The 21,574-nt window shown below is 43.3% G+C and overlaps 1 protein-coding gene across 5 annotated transcripts in view; it reads right to left on the reverse strand.

Annotated features, from left to right (window-relative positions):
- Positions 1 to 21,574, reverse strand: part of vti1a (vesicle transport through interaction with t-SNAREs 1A) — a 404,156-nt gene that overhangs the window by 364,930 nt on the left and 17,652 nt on the right. For all 5 annotated transcript variants that reach the window (XM_038821547.1, XM_038821544.1, XM_038821548.1 and 2 more), the window contains exon 3: positions 17,281 to 17,391. In XM_038821547.1, the coding sequence (XP_038677475.1) occupies positions 17,281 to 17,391 (111 nt within the window). The remainder of the gene's footprint in view (positions 1 to 17,280; positions 17,392 to 21,574) is intronic.

Here is a 21,574-nt window from a genome sequence, read left to right on the forward strand (position 1 = left end):
CTTGTATTTCACTTTTCTTTTCACACCCTGTTGTGCTTTACAGTCAGCCAATGAAGAACTTATGAAACTTAGTTATTGTTGCAATGTAGGGAAGCATTGCAGCAAATTTTTGTTCAAGGAGTCGCACAAAACAATAACGAGTTAAATAATCAGATAATCTCTATTGATCGCATTGGTTCAAGGATAAATGTTGACCAAGACAGCAGAACTTCTTCAGTCTTCAAATAATCCATTTTACGTCCAACTCGGACAACAGATGGGGTCACAGTTCAGCATTTCATTCAAAAGATGGTACCTCCAATACAGAGCTCCCTCAGCAAACAGAAACATTACGTTAAAAAGGAACAAGGTTTTAGGGGAACAAAGTTCCTTGCACCTTTAAGTTTTGTGAAGTGGTAAACAGCGTTAAAAGATATCAGATGTGAGGTTATTTTTTGCAATATCAAACATACAGTAATATTTTTACTTTCATCAGACATTGCTTCAATAAATTTGATGTATCACTGTGATGTGATACATCACTTCTCAATTGCAGTAAGCAGCAGAAACTGCATTCGGATTCAGAATAGCTGTAAGCAATGTGCTGTGCCTAAGAGTGCTGTCACGGATTGTATGTCATGTTCCATTGTGCATCGATTTCTGAATACTGCACTTGCATGATAAAGCATATCCTTCATAACAGTTTTGCATGGCTCTCAAAGACTACACAATGGGAAAGCAGAATATATTTTTAAAAAACATTTACAGGGTGTGGGCGTTGCCGGCTTGGCCAGCATTAATTGCCCATCCCTATTTGCCCATCAGAAGATGGTAGTGAGTTACCTTCTTGAACCGCTGCAGTTCTTGAGGTACAGGTACACCTACTGTACGCTTAGGGAGGGAGTTCCAGGATGTTGACCCAGCGACAGTGAAGGAGCAGCGATATAATTCCAAATCAGGGTGCTGAGTGACTTGGAAAGAAACCTCCAGGTGGTGTAGTACCCAGGTATCTGCTACTCTTATCCTTCTAGATGGTAGTGGTCATGGGTTCGGAAGATACTGTCTTAACGAACCTTGGTGAGTTCCTGCAGTGCATCTTGCAGATGGTACACATGGCTGTTCGTTAGTGTTGGAGGGTTTGAATGTTTGCGGAAGGAGTAGCAATCAAGCGGGCTGCCTTGTCCTGGATGGTATCCAGCTTCTTGAGTGTTGTTGGAGCTGCACTCATCCAGGCAAGTGGAGAGTATTCCATTACACTCCCGACTTGTGCCTTGTCGATGGTGGGCAGGCTTTGCAGGGTCAGGACGGAAGTTACTAGCCTTTGACTTGCCCTGATAGCCACATATTAATATGACTAGTCTACTTCAGTTGGTAGATCAATGGTAACCCCCAGGATGTTTATGAAGTTACAAAATTATGAAGTTATCAACAGCTGTACAACATGGCAGAATGTTCATCATTTAACATTAGATATATATATTTACATATTAAAATGAGATTTGATATAACTTGGGAGTTCAGTTCCACAGAGCTTAATCATTCAGTGGTACGTGATATAAAACTTATTTTAGGAAGTGATCTGGAGTGGAAGAGAGTTCAAACACATGTAGGAATCAGAAAAGCACCAAACAGAAATAGTTCAAATAAAATGTGTCATTTTTGTTTCTCTTTTTGACAGTAGTTCTCCGGAACATATAAACAATTCTCACAGACTTGTTTGAGGAGTTTGAGGTTACTGTTTACCGACTTATTGCAAATGACAGCACACTCAGATTTAATTCCTTTATTTACTGAGCTGCTCACATTTACGTGAGCAGCAATTGCTGGTCAAGAAGGTTGCAGAGCCAGAAATGTTGCTCCTTAATAGAAGTTAAACAGGTAAACTTATAAAAAGTAAAGTTAGAAAGAAAACAAGCACAGTATTGTAAGATACAAAGCACAATGAGCGAAGGAAAAAATTAAAATAATATACAATTGTATTCCTGACATTTAAAAATGTTCAGATTCACTTCATGTTAATTGGCTTTAAAATGACAACCCTACTATAGTTTTAATTCGCCCATTATTGAAGCTCAAAAGTTATGATTTTAAAAACCTATAGCTCAATATTTGCAAATTAGAATAGCTCTAAAATAACAACCTGCATGTTTTCAATGCCCTAGCAAACAAAAAACAAATCTTCAGACTTTGTTCACTAAGAGAGTCTGGTCTCTGTCAGCAAGTTCAAATTGGACACAAAAAAGTAACACCTTTCAAACAAAGGGTAAAACCCCATCCCCGGGTCAATCAATTGACAGATTCCAAGAAACAAACCAGATGGGTCCCAGATTCAATTTTCAGTCTTTGCTGAGTCAACAAATTGCAACGTTGACAGCAAAGGTATTTTTACAAGTGTCCTTTATATTTCTGGGTGGAGGGGAAGTAAAAGTAATAAACCGGGGGCCCAATCTTAAGCCTTAAGGCCATACATGGTTCAATGACACGGCAGACCTGGAGGATCAGAAGAACTGTTTGGCTCTAATGGCTTATGTTTGACTAAATTCCAAATCAGAACACTTCACCTGGCTAGTTTCTATGACAAGATTTATGCAAAATCATGGAATGATGGCCTTATTTGTGTGCTGTCTGAAGACTCTTAAGTACAGGTTTATGAGCCCCACAAAGCAAAATAATTAGGCACACCCCGAACTAGGTTTCGTACTAATTATCACTATACAGTGATCTCGCCTCGCATGCAGAGATTCCAGGTGAGTACAAGGAGTTCCCCCAAGGCTAAAGGTGGAATAACATACTGGCACTCTGTCTAGACCCAAAGGCCAGGCATTATAATATAAATATGCAGCAGAGGGAGAATGCCATTCCATATATTGAGGGCAGAAAAGGAGAACAGCAGTGGTTGTTAAAAATCCAGTGATTGCTGCAGCAGCAATGAAAATGCCAGAAAACACTACCATCTAGTGGCAAAATCATTCTATCGCTATTCATAGCCATGAAACTCTGGTAAAAGGAAATCCTTTCCAGCACATACATCTAAAAAAAAAGACGTGCTAACATTAAATTATTCCCCCAACTTTGATGGGAAGGCATTAGATAGCACTCGCTTCCAAACGCAGAATCAAAAAATGGATCAGTGTCAGCAGGTTACCCAGAACAGTGTCATTCACCTCAAGCAGACACTGCCAACGTTGACGGTCTGTTTCACACTCGTGAACGAAACATCACATAATGCATCGCAAAACACAAATAGGCAACAATGACTGCCTTATAAGGTGTTACTCTTGATATGGTTTTCCATCAGTTACAATAATTGAACCTTCACCACTGCATCATTCTTTACTGTTATAATCAGATGAAAAATAAACTTTTGTCTACACATTGTGAATGTCATTCAGCCCCTCCTTATGAGATTACAGCACAATACAGCAACACATGACTTGTAGCAATCTTTCAAACTGGAAATACAGTTTGTAAGGATCAAATCAATGCCGTGCCTAATAAAGGTAGAGAGTTGAAAAAATATTGAAAACTTCAAAAAAACATTGCAATAAACATGGGAGTTAATGGTCTGTTGCGATTTGCTACAGTTCTTTTTAATCAGTGAACTACACAAACTATTTTATATACAGTATTCCTATACAGAAACTCATCCAAAATAGCTTTAGTGGGGAATATTTTCAAGATTTGCTCAAAATAGCCACAAATTCTGAAACATCGGCTTTGACTGAAGAAATAACGGTTCTGCATGCTGCCCTTCAGCAGTTTGAGAGGGGAAAATGTTTACTTCTTGCCTTCGGTTTCCTTGTTGCCATTGGCAGAAAGTCTTGTAATGGAGACAAAACAAAAGCCACAGATATTATGGCCACCACGCCTTGAACAAACACACTCCAAATTATTCTTAAGAAGCGTGGTTGTCTGTCCAATTGTACTCCTCATAGTTAGCCACCAATTAGGTGACTGTCAGACCCCAAACCTTCAGCAACACGTGGCAGGATCACTGGCATCCTCTCCCGTCTAGCCTAGATGTAGTAACTTCCAATCCAGCTGTTGCTTCTAAACCATCAGAGTTCCAGCTTTAAATTCAACCATGGTTGCATACAGAAAAGTAGTTTACATTGTGAATTCAGGTTCAACTTGCATTGAAGATTTCCATTCATAGACATGGTATTACTTATTAGTGTCAGCAATTCCAGCTAAAGATGGTGATAAATGAAACATGTTTAAGGTACTTTAGGATAACTGGGTAACCTAACTTCATAGCCCAGATCTTCTCATCCCCGGATCAGAGACTGGACGTATGAGCCAAGATGAGCATTAGGAGGTCCCAAAGCACTGACTCCCATGGGAACAGTCCACAAAGTTTGAACTTCCAACAGGCAATTCTCCTGCTCCCCCAGGAGCCTCCGCAAAAGTCTTTGACTCATTCATCCACTCACCCATTCATTAAAAATCATCTATCACCCATTTACTAATGTTCACACTGGATTTTAAATTTACCTTATGGCAGCTAGTGCTGTAAAAAGGAGATCGGAGACCATAAGACATAGGAGCAGAATTAGGCCACTCGGTCCATCAGGTCTGCTCCGCCAGTCAATCATGACTGATATTTTTCTCATCCCCATTCTCCTGCCTTCTCCCCAGAACCCTTGATCCCCTTATTAATCAAGAACCCATCTATCTGTCTTAAAGACACTCAGTGATTTGGCCTCCACAGCCTTCTGCGGCAAAGATTTCCACAGATTCACCACCCTCTGGCTGAAGAAATTCCTCCTCTTCTCTGCTTTAAAGGAGGTTGTGTCTTTAGTCTGAGATTGCATCCCCTGCTTCTAGATTTTCCTACAAGTGGAAAACTCTCCATGTTCATTCTATCCATGTTTCGCAATATCCTGTAAGTTTCAATAAGATCCTCCCCTCATCCTTCCAAACTCCAACAAGTACAGACCCAGAGTCCTCAACCGTTCCTCATTACAGGGATCTTTCTTATGAACCACCTGTGGACCCTTTCCAAGGCCAGCAGGTCCTTCCTTAGAAATGAAAATCGCTTATTGTCACAAGTAGGCTTCAAATGAAGTTACTGTGAAAAGCCCCTAGTCACCACATTCCGGCACCTGTTCGGGGAGGCTGTTACGGCAATTGAACCGTGCTGCTGGCCTGCCTTGGTCTGCTTTCAAATCCAGCGATTTAGCCCTGTGCTAAATAGCCGGGGCACAAATCTGCTCACATTACTCCAAATGGGGTATGACCAGAGCCTTAAGTACATCCCTGGTCTTGTATTCTAGCCCTCTCGATATGATTGCATTTGCCTTCCTAACTGCTGACTGAACCTGCACGTCAACCTTAAGAGAATCGTGAACGAGGAATCCCAATTCCCTTTGTGCTTCTGATTTCCTAAGCATTTTCCCATTTGGAAAATAGTCTATGCCTCCATTCTCCTTCCGAAGTGCACAACCTCACACTTTTTCACATTGTATTTCATCTGCCACAGATGCCTTCTGCACAACTTCTCTTCACTTGGATTCCCACTAAGCGAGTTCTTATGACTTCTGCATCGGAAGTCAGAGCCTTTCAAACGCATCCAGGAATCCTGTCTAATCAGTGTCAGCCGCACAGTTCCAACAATGATCGGAGGATTTGGGCCACAAATATTTCATAATGTCCAGTTGCCTCTAAAACCATTATTTTGGCCAGCAAAGCATTGGTACGTTTGTCAGAGCCTTAGTGCTTGGAATTTTGGAAGAAAAAGGACATTAGAAGTTTGTTCTGCCAAAATCATAAGATCACAGGAAATAGGTACCTAGGTGGTTTGAAGATCCCCCCCCTTCCTATTTACTCCTGCTCTTCTACTATTCTTGCTCGAAATCTCAGGCATTTTGCTTCCCATTATTAATTCCTCCACCTCACCCCACCCAGGGGATGTTTACTTTAGCCACTCTTTTCCTTTGTAAATACCTGTTGAAGCCTTTATAGTACATGTCTTTCTAGTTTTCTCTCATAATTTTTAAGTCATCTTTTGCTGGTTTCTAACCAATCCTGGTATTCGGTGCCGCATTATACATCTTTACTTTCCATTTAAATCCTTAACTTCCATAGTTAGCCATGGATGGCACATCCTTCTCCTAAAGTCTTTCTTCTTCAATTAAATATACCTATGAAATACCTCAAAATGTCAGGCACTGACATCTTATCTTTTAACCTACTTTGCCATTCCACTTTAGTCAACTCTCTTCATACCCTTGCAATTGCCTTTATTTAGACATTAGTTTCAGACTCAAATTTCCCACGCTCAAAACAAAATGTAAAATTCTATCATGTTATGATCATCCTACATAGGGAATCCTTTACAATTAGGTCATTAATTAATCCTGTCTCATTGCATATTACCAGGTCAAAAATAGCCAGTTGACTAGTTCATCCCAGAAAGTATTGCAAGAATTGAATCTTTTCCCAAATATGAATCTGTCCCCATGTACATATGGTGCAATCTACAGAACGTTATTTCTCCCTCAATCGGCAAAACCAAAAGTAGATTTTCTGACATATCATCAATATCAGTGGTATCATGAGATTTGTGGACTCTCATAAAGTCTACTGCTCAAAGGACTTCCAGCTCATGTACTCATGACGTTCATGTTTTCTCACGCCCTGAGCTTGTCATTGGTAAATTCCCCTCCCACATTATCACCAATGGGTGGCACGGCGGCACAGGGGTTAGCACTGCTGCTTCACAGCTCCAGGGTCCAATTCTGGCCTCGGGTGACTATGTGGAGTTTGCACTCCCTCCCAGTGTCTGTGTGGGTTTCCTCCACGTGCTCCGGTGACCTCCCACAGTCCAAAAATGTGTAGGTTGGGTGGATTGGCCTTGCTAAATTGCCCCTTAGTGTTCAAAAGATTGGATGGGAATACTGGGTTACGGGGTGGAGGTGTGGGCTTAAGAAATGTGCTCTTTCCAAGGGCCAGTGCAGACTTGATGGGCCGAATGACTTTCTTCTGCACTGTAAATTCCATGAAATCAGAAACATGGCTGGAGCCCCAAGTTTGGTCATATCTATTTCTCAAAGAGCATACGGCAGGATATAGATCGGCTGGAGACTTGGGTGGAGAAGTGGAGTTTAATCTGGACAAATATGAGGTAATGCATTTTGGAAGGTATAATACAGGTATACAGTCAATGGCAGAATAGGCGTATTGACTGGTAGAGTGTTATGGGCATACAGGTCCACAGATCACTGAAAGTGGCAACCCAGGTAGATAGGTAGACAAGAAGGCATAAGGCATGCTCGCCTTCCTCGGTCGGGCCACTGAATCTAAAAATTGGCAAGTCATGCTGCAACTGTATAGAACCTTGGTTCGGCCACATTTGGAATAATGCGTACAATTCTGGTCGCCACACTACCAGAAGGATGTGAATTCTTTAACGAGGGTACAGAAGAGGTTTACCAGGATGTTGCCTGGCCTGGAAGGTATTAGCTATGAGCAGAAGTTGGATAAGCTGAATTATTTTCACTGGAACGGAGGTTGAGTGGTGACCTGATAGAGGTTTACAAAATTCTGAGTCAGACGCTTTTTCCCAGGGTGAAAAAGTCAATTACTAGGAGATACAAGTTTAAGATGTGAGGGGGAATGTCTAGGAGATGTGAGAGGTGATGTAGGAGTGGTTTCCAGACCTACGTATTGAGTCAGCTTCCACGTGGGGTTATTCCTCGTGGTTCAACTTAGTACAGAGAGGAACAAACACGACAACCTGGACAAGGTGGCTATTTAATCAAGCTTGTTACATGTACACTGAGAACAGACTGGATATCTGCCAAGACCTGTTCTCTGAACAAAGACCAGAACACAGTACTTATACAACGTTCAAAAATCAATAACCCACCCCAGTTGGACGCGATCCAATCCCTTAAACTGCTACTTTTAAACTTATCCAATAGAATTGCAAGCAGTGTTGAAACTTCACCCAATAGAATTGCAAGCAGCGCATGATTGATCCTCACCCTGACAGCTGTGTGCAATCTCAGCAGCCTGTGCTGACTTTGTGAGAAACAGAACAACAGAACCAGCACCCTGGATTGTTTCACAAAGACAGACACAAAGACAGGATATCAAAAGTAATGTCCTTTTGGTCAAGTTAGCTATCCTAAATCCTATTTGATTACTTATTACTGCTATGTCCTAAAAATGCATGTTCAATGATTAATAATGATCACTCAGTCCTATAATTCATCTCAATCCTTAATAAAATAACTTATGTAAAACTACTCTAGTGTCATGCTAACTATTCAGTTTTAAGAGGTATCATCGCTGAGGGTGATGAGTACCTGAAACGCACTGCCGGGAGATGGTGGAAGTAGATACGATAGTGGTGTTTAAGAAGCATCTTGACAAATACATGAATAGGATGGGGAGAAGGGATATGGATCCCAGAAGTCCAGATGGTTTTACTTTAGACAGGCACGATGATCAACGAAGGCTTGGAGGGCCTATTTCTGTGCTTTGCTGTTCTTTGTTCTAACACACGCAAAGGACTAAAGCACCTTGTGACCATATAATTTGTTTGTATTCATTATCTTCATCCTCTTCCTCAGCATTCTCTTCATCACATGCATTTAAATGTGGATTGCTTTGGGCAGTTCACTGCATAATGATACTTGAATTCTCACATGAAGTACCCATTAATTGTTCTTCAGGCATACCTGGGATTCATTCGCCCATTATTGTTGTTCCAATCTTTGTAGTAAGAGCCAGATCCTTTCATCCTCATTCGGCCTGTCTTCAGTTCTTCCTTTGAATTAGTTACTACGTCTAATATCTGGACTATTCCGGAATCTCGAAATGGTGGAGTATTTTCTTTGCTACCATTAAATACTGCATTTATGTGAAAAAGGTCGAGGAAAAGACTACTACCCTTGGATTTTTCTGAAGGCAGCAGATATCTGATCCAAGGGTATCCTTCTTTGAGAACCAAACAATGGATGGAACCAAATAAAAACGAAATGCTGGAAAAACTCAACAGCATCAATGGAGAGAGAAACAAAGTTAATATTTCAAGTCCAATATGACTCTTCTTCACAAGTCTTCACAGATGCTGCCAGACGTACTGAGTTTTTCTAATTTATTCCACTTTTATTTCAGATCTCCTGCATCCACAGTATTTTGCTTTTATACCAGTCAGAACCAGTTGTCTGTTCATATGAGACCCCTTAGTACAATCAAGTAACTTAAATGCTACTACTGATCCAGAGATCTCCAAATTGAATTTTGTCAACCTTTTGTGCAATCTGTTGTTCACAATATATTCTTGTATGGAATGGTATCTGTTTCCTGACCATGTTTCATAGGCAATGAGCAGATCATCTTTATTGTAGATTTCATTCAGGAACAGAAGGTCCAAATCTTTCTCATTACCCAACCGATAGGCATATATCTCAAAATAATTCTGACTTTGCTTCTTACAGGAAGCAACATAAGGAAAAGCCTTGCTTTCTATTTTGCCGGTTCCTGACCTAGGTCCACTTCATTCTCCTACAATTCATATGGTTCAGATTCAAAGGATATCAGAAAATAATCATAGCCCAATGCTTTCCGTTTGGATTCTGCAATGTTCGATAATAGCCACTTGTATTTTAAGTTTATATATTTTTTTAGGTTTTCAACCTTGACCTTTAGGCCATCATATTACATTCAAGAAAGTCAGGCAGTGAAGAATACAACTCGCGCCAATCTTGATATACTTTTATTTATAGAGATTCACATTACACATACTTCTTAACCCAAAAACCAGTTTCGTCTCTTCCTATATATAGGACTGTGAATCCCCAGTTAATGCCCTGCTGCATGCATTTTTAAAAAAGGTTTTTAATTCATTCATTCATGGGACGTGGGCATTGCGTTAGAGGCTATCATTTATTGCCAATCCCTAATTGCCCTCGAGAAGCTGATAGGCACAAGCTGTCTTCATGAATGCAATCTATATCATGTAGGTGCACCCACAGTGCTATTAGAAAGGGAGTTCTGAGGTTTCGGTCCAGAGACAGTAAAGGGACGGTGATATATTTCCAAGTCAAGATGGTGTGTGTATGACTGGGGAGGGGAACTTACAGATAGTGCTGTTTCCATGCATCTGCTGCTCTTGTTCTTTTAGGTGGCAGAGGTCATGGGTTTGGAAGGTATTGTCAAAGGACTCTTGGTAAGATGGTGCTGTGTATTGTATTGATGCAAAACATTGCTGCTACTGTGTAACAACAGCAGAGGGAGTGAATGTTGAAGGTGGTGGATGGGATGTCAAGCTTGAGTATTGTTGGAACTGCACTGATCCAGGCAAGTGGAAAATATTCCATCACACTTCTAACTTGTGCCTTGGAGATAGTGGACAGACAGATGAGTTACTCTCCCCAGAATTCCCAACCTCTGACCTACAGGATTTATATAACTGATCCAGTTTAGTTTCTGGTCAATAGTAATCCCAAGGATGTCGATAGTGGGGGATTCAGCGATGGTAATGCCATTGAATGTCATGGGGAGATGGATGGATTCTCTTTTGTTGGAGATGGTCATTGCCTAGCATGAATGTTTATTGCCACTTATCAGCCAAGTCTCAATGTTGACCAGGTTTTACTGCATTTGGACATGGACTGCTTCATTATCTGAGGAATCACAAATGGTGCTGAACATTATGCAATCATCAGCAAACATCCCTACTTCTACCTTTACTATGGAGGGAAGATCATTGATGAAGCAGCTGAAGATGGTTAGGTTGCGGACACTACCCTGAGAAAAGCTTGGAACGGAGGTGATTGACCTCCAAATGACCACAACCACTCTCCTTTGTGATGACCATAACTTCAACCAGTGGAAGGTTTCCCTCCTGATTTGCTTGATGCCATACTCGATCATACAATTAAACAGAATTAATATACAATGACCAAAGAATGTTGCGTATCCACTTGTGTCATAGCTAGTCAAGGGATACTGGAGATGTTGCTGTTTGATATCAAAAGCGACCATACATAGTTGGAAGAGGGATTGTGTGCCAGTTTCACATCTTCGATGAAGCACACAAAGTAGCATAATCCATGAGAATTACTCAGACAATGAAAGTCATGTGGAGTTAATAAAAATGTTATTTTTAGCCCATTAATTCTGCTAATCTAACACAGAAAGCGGAGACTGTGACACTTTTTTGTTTTAAAAAAAAGCTTGGGTTTCATTACATTTCCCCCTTTTGCCATGGTGTATTATAACTTTCCGAGCAATGCTAAAATATCTTCCCATGTATGATAGCTTTATAGTGGGTGTTGTACTGTGATTTTACTTACATTTTGATAGTCCATCTATTTCCCCATTTTCTTTTCTCCTCTCGTGCCGAGATATAATTCACAGAACCGTCAGTATCTCACCCAAATGGTGATCTTTCATCTATAAATCCAAATAGCAAGGAGTGGCAAGGATGTGACTGCCAAGCTCAGTTTTTCTTGCAACTAACTTTCATACAAGTGCATTTTATAGCAGAAATCACTGGATAAAAATCAGGAGTTGCGTTTTTCAGCACCTATGTTGAGATTAAGGTAGCGTCACATAATCTTACAGCACAGTTGGAGGCTAATCAGCCAATTGTGCTTAGGGCTATTCAAATAGTCCCAGTCTCCTAATCTTTCCCCATAGCCCTTCAATTTTCTTTCCTTTTCAAATATTTATCCAATTGCCATTTCAAAATTATTATTGAATCTGTTTCCACCATACTTTCCGTCAAGTGCAGATCATAACTCCTTGCAAAAAAAAAAACTCATCTTCCTTCATTCTTCTGAATCTCAACAGATTCCTCTGCCAGGGTGTTCACTACCACAGGCTACCACAACTCTGTATTTTCGCTGGTCAAAAGACGCATTGGAATTTTTACATACCCCAACAATTTTCTCAACTTGCATGCTTTATGCTGAAATAGTGCACATCAAAAACACCCTGCGGGATAATGACTACCGCGAGCAGATCATTTTGCGTTGTACGCCATGCAAACCCACGAATGAGCCAAAGGCCATCATTTTTGACCCTGAAAAGTGCTCAGTCTACCTCAGGCGACCTTGGAAGCGAGCACTTTCCAGGAGACTCATCCGGAGTGAGACTCATACAGAGGGAGGATTGAAACTTGGTAATTTGGTGCAGTGAGGTAATTCGGTGCAGAGTGGGAGGAGGTGCTTTTTAACCCTGGTAAGTGACTGGTAAGTAGTCTCTCTTTTTCTTTTCATTGTCTAATTTATTTATTTTTATTTTGAAATTCTAGTTGTTTAAGTTTACCAAGGGTTTAAGACATGGCAGGAGATCCCAGACCCGTGTCATGCTCCTCGTGTGCGATGTGGGAGCTCAGGGACACGTCCACTGTCCCTGGCTCCTTCACGTGCAAGAAGTGTGTTCAGTTGCAGCTCTTGTTAGACCGCTTGACGGCTCTGGAGCTGCGGATGGACTCACTTTGGAGCATCCCCGATGCTGAGGAGGTCGTGGATAGCACGTTTAGTGAGTTGGTCACACCGCAGGTGAAGGTTACTGAGGGAGATAGAAAATGGGTGACCAAAAGAAAGAGCAAGAGTAGGAAGGCAGTGCAGGTGTCCCCTGCGGTCATCTCCCTGCAAAACAGATATACCGCTTTGGATACTGTTGAGGAAGATGACTCACCAGGGGAAGGCAGCAGCAGCCAGGTTCATGGCACCGTGGCTGGCTCTGCTGCACAGCAGGGCAGGAAGAAAAATGGCAGGGCTATAGTGATAGGGGACTCGATCATAAGGGGAATAGACAGGCGGTTCTGTGGACGCAATCGAGACTCCAGGATGGTATGTTGCCTCCCTGGTGCAAGGGTCAAGGATGTCTCGGAGCGGCTGCAGGACATTCTGGGGGGGGGGAGGGTGAACAGCCAGCTGTCGTGGTGCACATAGGCACCAACGATATAGGTAAAAAACGGGATGAGGTCCTACAAGCGGAATTCAGGGAGTTAGGAGTTAAACTAAAAAGTAGGACCTCAAAGGTAGTAATCTCAGGATTGCTACCAGTGCCACGAGCTAGTCAGAGTAGGAATGTCAGGATAGATAGGATGAATGCGTGGCTTGAGAGATGGTGCAAAAGGGAGGGATTCAAATTCCTGGGGCATTGGGACCGGTTCTGGGGGAGGTGGGACCAGTCCAAACCGGACGGTCTGCACTTGGGCAGGACTGGAACCGATGTCCTAGGGGGGGTGTTTTCTAGAGCTGTTGGGGAGGGTTTAAACTAATGTGGCAGGGGGATGGGAACCAATGCTGGAAGTTGGAAGGTAGTAAAACAGGGACAGAAACAAAAGGAAGTAAGGGGAAAAGTGCAAGGCAGAGAAGACATAGTCAGAAATCCATAAGGGCGACAGTACAAGGTACAGTGACTGAGGGGAGCACAGTGAATAGGCCCAGTAATAACAAAAGGAATAAAACTGGAGATGTTAAGATTCAAAACAGAGGTAAAAAAACCAACATAAGTGTACTTTACCTGAATGCTCGTAGTATTCGGAATAAAGTAAATGAGTTGGTGGCACAAATCATCGTAAATGACTATGATTTAGTGGCCATTACTGAAACATGGTTAAAGGATGGTCACGACTGGGAGTTAAATATCCGAGGGTATCAAACTATTCGGAAGGACAGAGTGGATGGTAAGGGAGGTGGTGTTGCTCTGTTATTTAAGGATGACATCCGGGCAATAGTAAGGGATGACATCGGTGCTATGGAGGATAAGGTTGAATCTATTTGGGTGGAAATCAGGAATAGTAAGGCGAAAAAGTCACTGATGGGAGTAGTCTATCGGCCACCAAATAGTAACGAGATGGTGAGGCAGGCAATAAACAAAGAAATAACTGATGCATGTAGAAATGGTACAGCAGTTATCATGGGGGATTTTAATCTACATGTCGATTGGTTTAACCAGGTCGGTCAAGGCAACCGTGAGGAGGAGTTTATAGAATGTATCCGCGATAGTTTCCTAGAACAGTATGTAATGGAACCTACGAGGGAACAAGCGGTCCTAGATCTTGTCCTGTGTAATGAGACAGGATTGATTCATGATCTCATAGTTAGGGATCCTCTCGGAAGGAGCGATCACAATATGGTGGAATTTAAAATACAGATGGAGGGTGAGAAAGTAAAATCAAATACTAGTGTTTTGTGTTTAAACAAAGGAGATTACAAGGGGATGAGAGAAGAATTAGCTAAGGTAGACTGGGAGCTAAGACTTTATGGTGGAACAGTTGAGGAACAGTGGAGAACCTTCCAAGCGATTTTTCACAGTGCTCAGCAAAGGTTTATACCAACAAAAAGGAAGGACGGAAGAAAGAGGGAAAATCGACCGTGGATATCTAAGGAAATAAGGGAGAGTATCAAATTGAAGGAAAAAGCATATAAAGTGGCAAAGATTGCTGGGAGATTAGAGGACTGGGAAATCTTTAGGGGGCAACAGAAAGCTACTAAAAAAGCTATAAAGAAGAGTAAGATAGAGTATGAGAGTAAACTTGCTCAGAATATAAAAACAGACAGTAAAAGTTTTTACAAATATATAAGACAAAAAAGAGTGGCTAAGGTAAATATTGGTCCTTTAGAGGATGAGAAGGGAGTTTTAATAATGGGAAATGAGGAAATGGCTGAGGAACTGAACAGGTTTTTTGGGTCGGTCTTCACAGTGGAAGACACAAATAACATGCCAGCGACTGATAGAAATGAGGCGATGACAGGTGAGGACCTTGAGAGGATTGTTATCACTAAGGAGGGAGTGATGGGCAAGCTAATGGGGCTAAAGGTAGACAAGTCTCCTGGCCCTGATGGAATGCATCCCAGAGTGCTAAAAGAGATGGCTAGGGAAATTGCAGATGCACTAGTGATAATTTACCGAAATTCACTAGACTCTGGGGTGGTCCCGGTGGATTGGAAATTAGCAAACGTGACACCACTGTTTAAAAAAGGAGGTAGGCAGAAAGCAGGAAATTATAGGCCAGTGAGTTTAACTTCGGTAATAGGGAAGATGCTGGAATCTATCATCAAGGAAGAAATTGCGAGGCATCTGGATAGAAATTGTCCCATTGGGCAGACGCAGCATGGGTTCGTAAAAGGCAGGTCGTGCCTAACTAATTTAGTGGAATTTTTTGAGGACATTACCAGTGCAGTAGATAACGGGGAGCCGATGGATGTGGTATATCTGGATTTCCAGAAAGCCTTTGACAAGGTGCCACACAAAAGGTTGCTGCATAAGATAAAGATGTATGGCATTAAGGGTAAAGTAGTAGCATGGATAGAGGATTGGTTAATTAATAGAAAGCAAAGAGTTGGGATAAATGGGTGTTTCTCTGGTTGGCAATCAGTAGCTAGTGGTGTCCCTCAGGGATCCGTGTTGGGCCCACAATTGTTCACAATTTACATTGATGATTTGGAGTTGGGGACCAAGGGCAATGTGTCCAAGTTTGCAGATGACACTAAGGTGAGTGGTAAAGCGAAAAGTGCAGAGGATACGGGAAGTCTGCAGAGGGATTTGGATAGGTTAAGTGAATGGGCTCGGGTCTGGCAGATGGAATACAATGTTGACAAATGTGAGGTTATCCATTTTGGTAGGAATAACAGCAAACGGGATTATTATTTAAACGATAAAATATTAAAGCATGCCGCTGTTCAGAGAGACTTGGGTGTGCTAGTGCATGAGTCACAGAAGGTTGGTTTACAAGTGCAACAGGTGATTAAGAAGGCAAATGGAATTTTGTCCTTCATTGCTAGAGGGATGGAGTTTAAGACTAGGGAGGTTATGTTGCAATTGTATAAGGTGTTAGTGCGGCCACACCTGGAGTATTGTGTTCAGTTCTGGTCTCTTTACTTGAGAAAGGACGTACTGGCGCTGGAGGGTGTGCAGAGGAGATTCACTAGGTTAATCCCAGAGCTGAAGGGGTTGGATTATGAGGAGAGGTTGAGTAGACTGGGACTGTACTCGTTGGAATTTAGAAGGATGAGGGGGGATCTTATAGAAACATTTAAAATTATGAAGGGAATAGATAGGATAGATGCGGGCAGGTTGTTTCCACTGGCGGGTGACAGCAGAACTAGGGGGCATAGCCTCAAAATAAGGGGAAGTAGATTTAGGACTGAGTTTAGGAGGAACTTCTTCACCCAAAGGGTTGTGAATCTATGGAATTCCTTGCCCAGTGAAGCAGTTGAGGCTCCTTCATTACATGTTTTTAAGGTAAAGATAGATAGTTTTTTGAAGAATAAAGGGATTAAGGGTTATGGTGTTCGGGCCGGAAAGTGGAGCTGAGTCCACAAAAGATCAGCCATGATCTAATTGAATGGCGGAGCAGGCTCGAGGGGCCAGATGGCCTACTCCTGCTCCTAGTTCTTATGTTCTTATGGAAGGGCAAGATATCTCAAAAATTTGCGCAACAGCTAAAGCTAGCTGTTTTATACTGCTACTATGCAGTAGCAACAGGAGTGATATTCACCACTAACAGGATGCTGCTGTCAGGTCAAAAGACGTTCTGCCTAACACACAAATGAGTAATGTGGTATATGAATATCAGAGCCAGTGTGATGTCAGATATGTAGGCTGTATATCCCAAAGACTGATGGATCGCATCAAAGAGCATGTCTTGGCTACTGTTCGCAATGGACAAAGTACAAACTATATCCAATCAGCCCATGAGTGCAAAATTCAATATACACTGTCCAACATTAGATGTTATTCTGCAACTGGACAACATTTGCCAAAATATCTTAATAATGAATGTCAACAACCAAATTAAGATGGTCAGTCAGGCTTGCCATGTGCCCTCCTTGTATGAATTGGAAGCTACACATATTAATATTCAATGCCTTGTTTTTTGCAGACAGAAAGAACCTTTACACATTGTGCCTGATTCAGCTAGTGATAGCCATTCGCTGATTCATTCATCAGGGTTATGCCTTGACCTATCAGAGTCAAACTGCCAGGTTTAAATTTCAAACAATGGTAGGCAGATAACTGTCAGTCACCTGGTACATTCTCCAGGGCAACATCTCTACCAATCAGCACTTTCTTCTCATACAGTATAAACTGTTTCTTTTCCCCTTATGTCGGCACTCTTGCGACGTATCCTGATGAGTGCAAGAGGAAAAGCTTCGGCATGTCTTTTTCCAGCGGTACTCAAGTTCTGCACTCCCAAACGACAACTTAAATGTGCTCCGAGGTGAGAAGTTGCGAGATTATACAAAATAGTGAAAAGTTTCACCTAAAGAAAATGTATACGATATTTGTGCAGTCTTTTCCCCCATACAAAAGAAGTGAACTTACAAAGTCCTTATCAAGCTTTTCCAATTCCTGTTTATAGCTCTTCATTCGGGTGCTGAACAGACCACGGCTCTGGAGTGGTATTTCCCGTACCTCAAGGTCCATTTGTTCAAGCTGTATTCAAAATTAATGAAGAAAAATATGAATTTGTTGCGATCATTTTCAAGCAAAACTTCTTCGAGGTAGAGGTTTGATTTTCAGCTGCAACTATAATTAGTAAACAGTCACCTTGATCTGTACAAAGTGAAGAATGATCAACCTTGCAATATGATTACATAGAAGAAAAGTCGCAATTGTTCTTTAATTACTGCAAGTCTACTCCACTGAATTGAGAGGAGTACTGAATTAAAAGTATTTTCTTCTGCTAGCTCTAATATTTTTTAATGCACTGACCCGTCCTCAGGGTAATGCCTTCACCAATCAGGGTCAAACTACCATTATTTACATTGCTTAATTCAATTTGTCCGATAATTCAATTCTTTTGCTCAAAGAACATCTTCAAAATATGAGGATGATGTAAATATAAACATAAAAATGTGACAATCTGGCATATTAATATGAATGAATCTCAGTTTGTTAAATCTCTGTCAGACAACAGTCTTTTCACTTACGTGATCACATTCCCACACATACCAAAACCCAAGCACTCTGCCAAAACCAGATTACTGTTCTAATATTGATTCTGCCTCTAAACTGTTTAAGCTCTACTTGTTGTAAGAATCGGTGCACATAGCATGATTCTCCTTAGGGTTTTGTGCAAATGAAGCTATCAATTAATAACCATCTTGGCCTGTAGCTGAAAGAAAGACAAAAACTTTGGAACAATTTGCTTTTGCCTCAATTGAGGTTTTCCTTACTTACTTTCACCATACTAAATTTCCTGACATCTAGTCCTGAAAAGGATAAGTTGATCAGATAGTTCACAAGGAAACAGACTCAATAACCATGTGATACTTTAAGAAGGCTATTAAATGTTATCATGATGCCCCCGGAAGGTAGAGAGGTAGTGATCGCAATGGATGCAGAAAAGGCTTTTGATTAGGTAGAATGGGACTATCTGTGGGAGGTACTGGGACAGTTTGGATTCGGGCGGGGCTTTATCGACTGGGTCAGGTTGCTGTATCAGACTCCTGTGGCAAGTGTACGGACGAATAGGACAACAGCGGACTATTTTAGACTGCACCGGGGACGAGACAGGGATGCCCCTTCTCCCCACTGTTGTTTGTGCTGGCTATAGAGCCATTGGCAATTGCTCTGAGAGCCTTGAGGGGCTGGAGAGGACTGGTCCGGGGGGGGGTGAAGAGAATGGGACCAGCTGCATAAATTGAATCGGGCCCAGCTGGTGGGCCAAATGAAGGACGATTTTCGGAGATGGGACACGCTTCCGTTGTCTCTGGCTGGGAGGGTGCAAACGGTGAAGATGGCAGTGCTTCCGAGATTCCTATTAGTATTTCAGTGTTTCCCCATTTTTATTCCGCGATCCTTTTTTAAGCGGGTCAACAGAGTGATCACGGGCTTCATCTGGGCGGGCAAGACCCGTGGGCAAGGAAGGTAATGTTTGAGCGGAGTGGGAGAGAGGGCGGGCTGGCGCTGCCAAATTTTAGCAACTATTACTGGACGGCTAATATAGCCATGATCAGGAAGTGGGTGGTGGGGGAGGGGTCGGCATGGGTGCACATGGAGGAGGCTTCATGTATGGGCACCAGTTTGGGGGCGTTGGTAACTGCGCCTCTGGCATTCCCGCCAGCACGGTACTCCACCAGTCCCATGGTGGTGGCGGCACTGAGAGTTTGGGGCAGTGGAGGCAGCATGTGGGAGCAGTGGTACCCAGCGGAGTTCTATAAAAAGTTCTCTGGGATATTGGGACCGGTGCTGATGAAATGTGTTTAATGAGGCTAGGGAAAGAGGGGTTCTTCCCCAACGATGTCATTGGCCCTGATTTCGCTTATCCTGAAACATAGAACATAGAACGATACAGCGCAGTACAGGCCCTTCGGCCCTCGATGTTGCACCGACATGGAAAAAAAACTAAAGGCCATCTAACCTACACTATGCCCTTATCATCCATATGCTTATCCAACAAATTTTTAAATGCCCTCAATGTTGGCGAGTTCACTACTGTTGCAGGTAGGGCATTCCACGGCCTCACCACTCTTTGCTTAAAAAACCCACCTCTGAGCTCTGTCCTATATCTATTACCCCTCAATTTAAGGCTATGTCCCCTCGTGCTAGCCACCTCCATCCGCGGGAGAAGGCTCTCGCTGTCCACCCTATCTAACCCTCTGATCATTTTGTATGCCTCTATTAAGTCACCTCTTAACCTTCTTCTCTCTAACGAAAACAACCTCAAGTCCATCAGCCTTTCCTCATAAGATTTTCCCTCCATACCAGGCAACATCCTGGTAAATCTCCTCTGCACCCGTTCCAAAGCTTCCACGTCCTTCCTATAATGAGGCGACCAGAACTGTACGCAATACTCCAAATGCGGCCGTACTAGAGTTTTGTACAACTGCAACATGACCTCATGACTCCGGAACTCAATCCCTCTACCAATAAAGGCCAACACACCATAGGCCTTCTTCACAACCCTATCAACCATGTCCTCATGTTCTGGGCATGTCCAAAGCTTAGGGGATTTTGGCAGGGATTTGCTGGTGTCATGTACAAGGTATTAAATACAAGGGTGGCATTGAGTCCAGAGGTGGCGATTTTCGGTTGCGTCGGAAGATCCGGGAATCCAGGAGGAGAAAGAGGCAGACGTTCTGACCTTTGCTTCCCTGGTAGCCCGGTGACAGATACTGTTAGCTTGGAGGGACTCAAAGGCTTCGAAGTTGGAGACCTGGCTATCGGACATGGCTAGCTTTCTCTGTTTGGAGAAAATCAAGTTTGCCTTGAGAGGGTCACTGTTAGGGTTCATTTGGAGGTGGCAACCGTTAGCTGAGATTGACCACCCTCTAACACTCCGTCAGGAAATTGAGAAAGGGCTGCCACCGCCGGAAGAACCCTTGTACTGACCCCCTCAGACCAAACTTGACCCTCTCCAGTTTAACCCGGCCATGTCGTTACTCCAGGATTCCGGGCTCGGGGGCTTTGCGTCCCTCCACTGTAAAAGAATCCTACGCCGGGCTACTAGAGAAGCAAAGGCCGGGATACCGGCCTCTCTCGCCTCCTGCACTCCCGGCTCCGATGTTACCCCAAAGATAGCGAGCCTCCAGCCCGGTTCCACCCTGAAACCGACCACCTTGGACAAGGTCCCCGCCACCCCTTCCAGAACCCCTCCAACACCGGACACGCCCAGAACATATGGGTGTGGTTCACCGGGCCTCCCGAACACCTCCCACACATGTCCTCGCCCTATGCAGCATCTTCAGCTGAATTAAGCTGAGCCGTGCGCAAGAAGAGGACGAGTTCACCCTCCCCAGGACGTCCGCCCATGTCCCCTCATCGATCTCCTCCCTAGCTCCTCCTCCCACTTTCAGCTCTTCCATCGAGGCCTCCTCCCCCTCCTGCATCACCTGATAAATTGCCGAGATCCTACCCTCACCGACCCACGTCCCCGAGAGCACCCTATCCTGCACCCCCCTTGGCGGCAATAGCGGAGACTCCGCCACCTGCCACTTAACAACTGCCCTAATCTGCATATACCTGCAAGTATTCCCGGGGGGAGAACCCACTTCCCCTCCTCTAAAGTTGCAAACTTCCCGTCGAGGAAAAGGTCCCCATCCGTCTGCTCTCTGTCAACTCAAAAACCCACCATCTATTCTCCCTGGTGCAAACCGGTTATTGCCCCGTATCGGGGCCCAAACTGAGGCCTTCACTTCCGCCCTATTCTGCCTCCACTGCCCCCAAATTTTGAGGGAAGCCACCACTACTGGACTCGTAGAATACCTTGCCGGGGGGAGTGGGAGCGGGGCCGTCACCAGTGCCTTCAAACTCGTGCCCACACAGGACACCACCTCCAACCTCTTCCATACTGCACCCTCCCCCTCCATCACCCACCTACAAATCATTGCCACATTCGCATCCCAGTAGTACCCACACAAGTTGGGCAACGCCAAACACCTACCTCCCTGCCTCGCTCCAGGAATACCCTCCTCACTCTTGGGGTCTTCCGCGCCCACATGAACCCCAGAATACTCTTATTAACCCTCTTAAAAAAATCCTTCGGAATCAAGATGAGGAGGCACTGGAAGAGAAACAAAAACCTCGGGAGCACCGTCATCTTAACTGACTGGACCCTGCCCGCCAAAGAGAGTGGCAGCGCATCCCACCTCCTAAACTCCTCCTCCATCTGTTC

The sequence above is a fragment of the Scyliorhinus canicula genome, chromosome 16 (assembly GCF_902713615.1).
Source record: "Scyliorhinus canicula chromosome 16, sScyCan1.1, whole genome shotgun sequence".
Taxonomy (NCBI): Eukaryota; Metazoa; Chordata; class Chondrichthyes; order Carcharhiniformes; family Scyliorhinidae; genus Scyliorhinus; species Scyliorhinus canicula.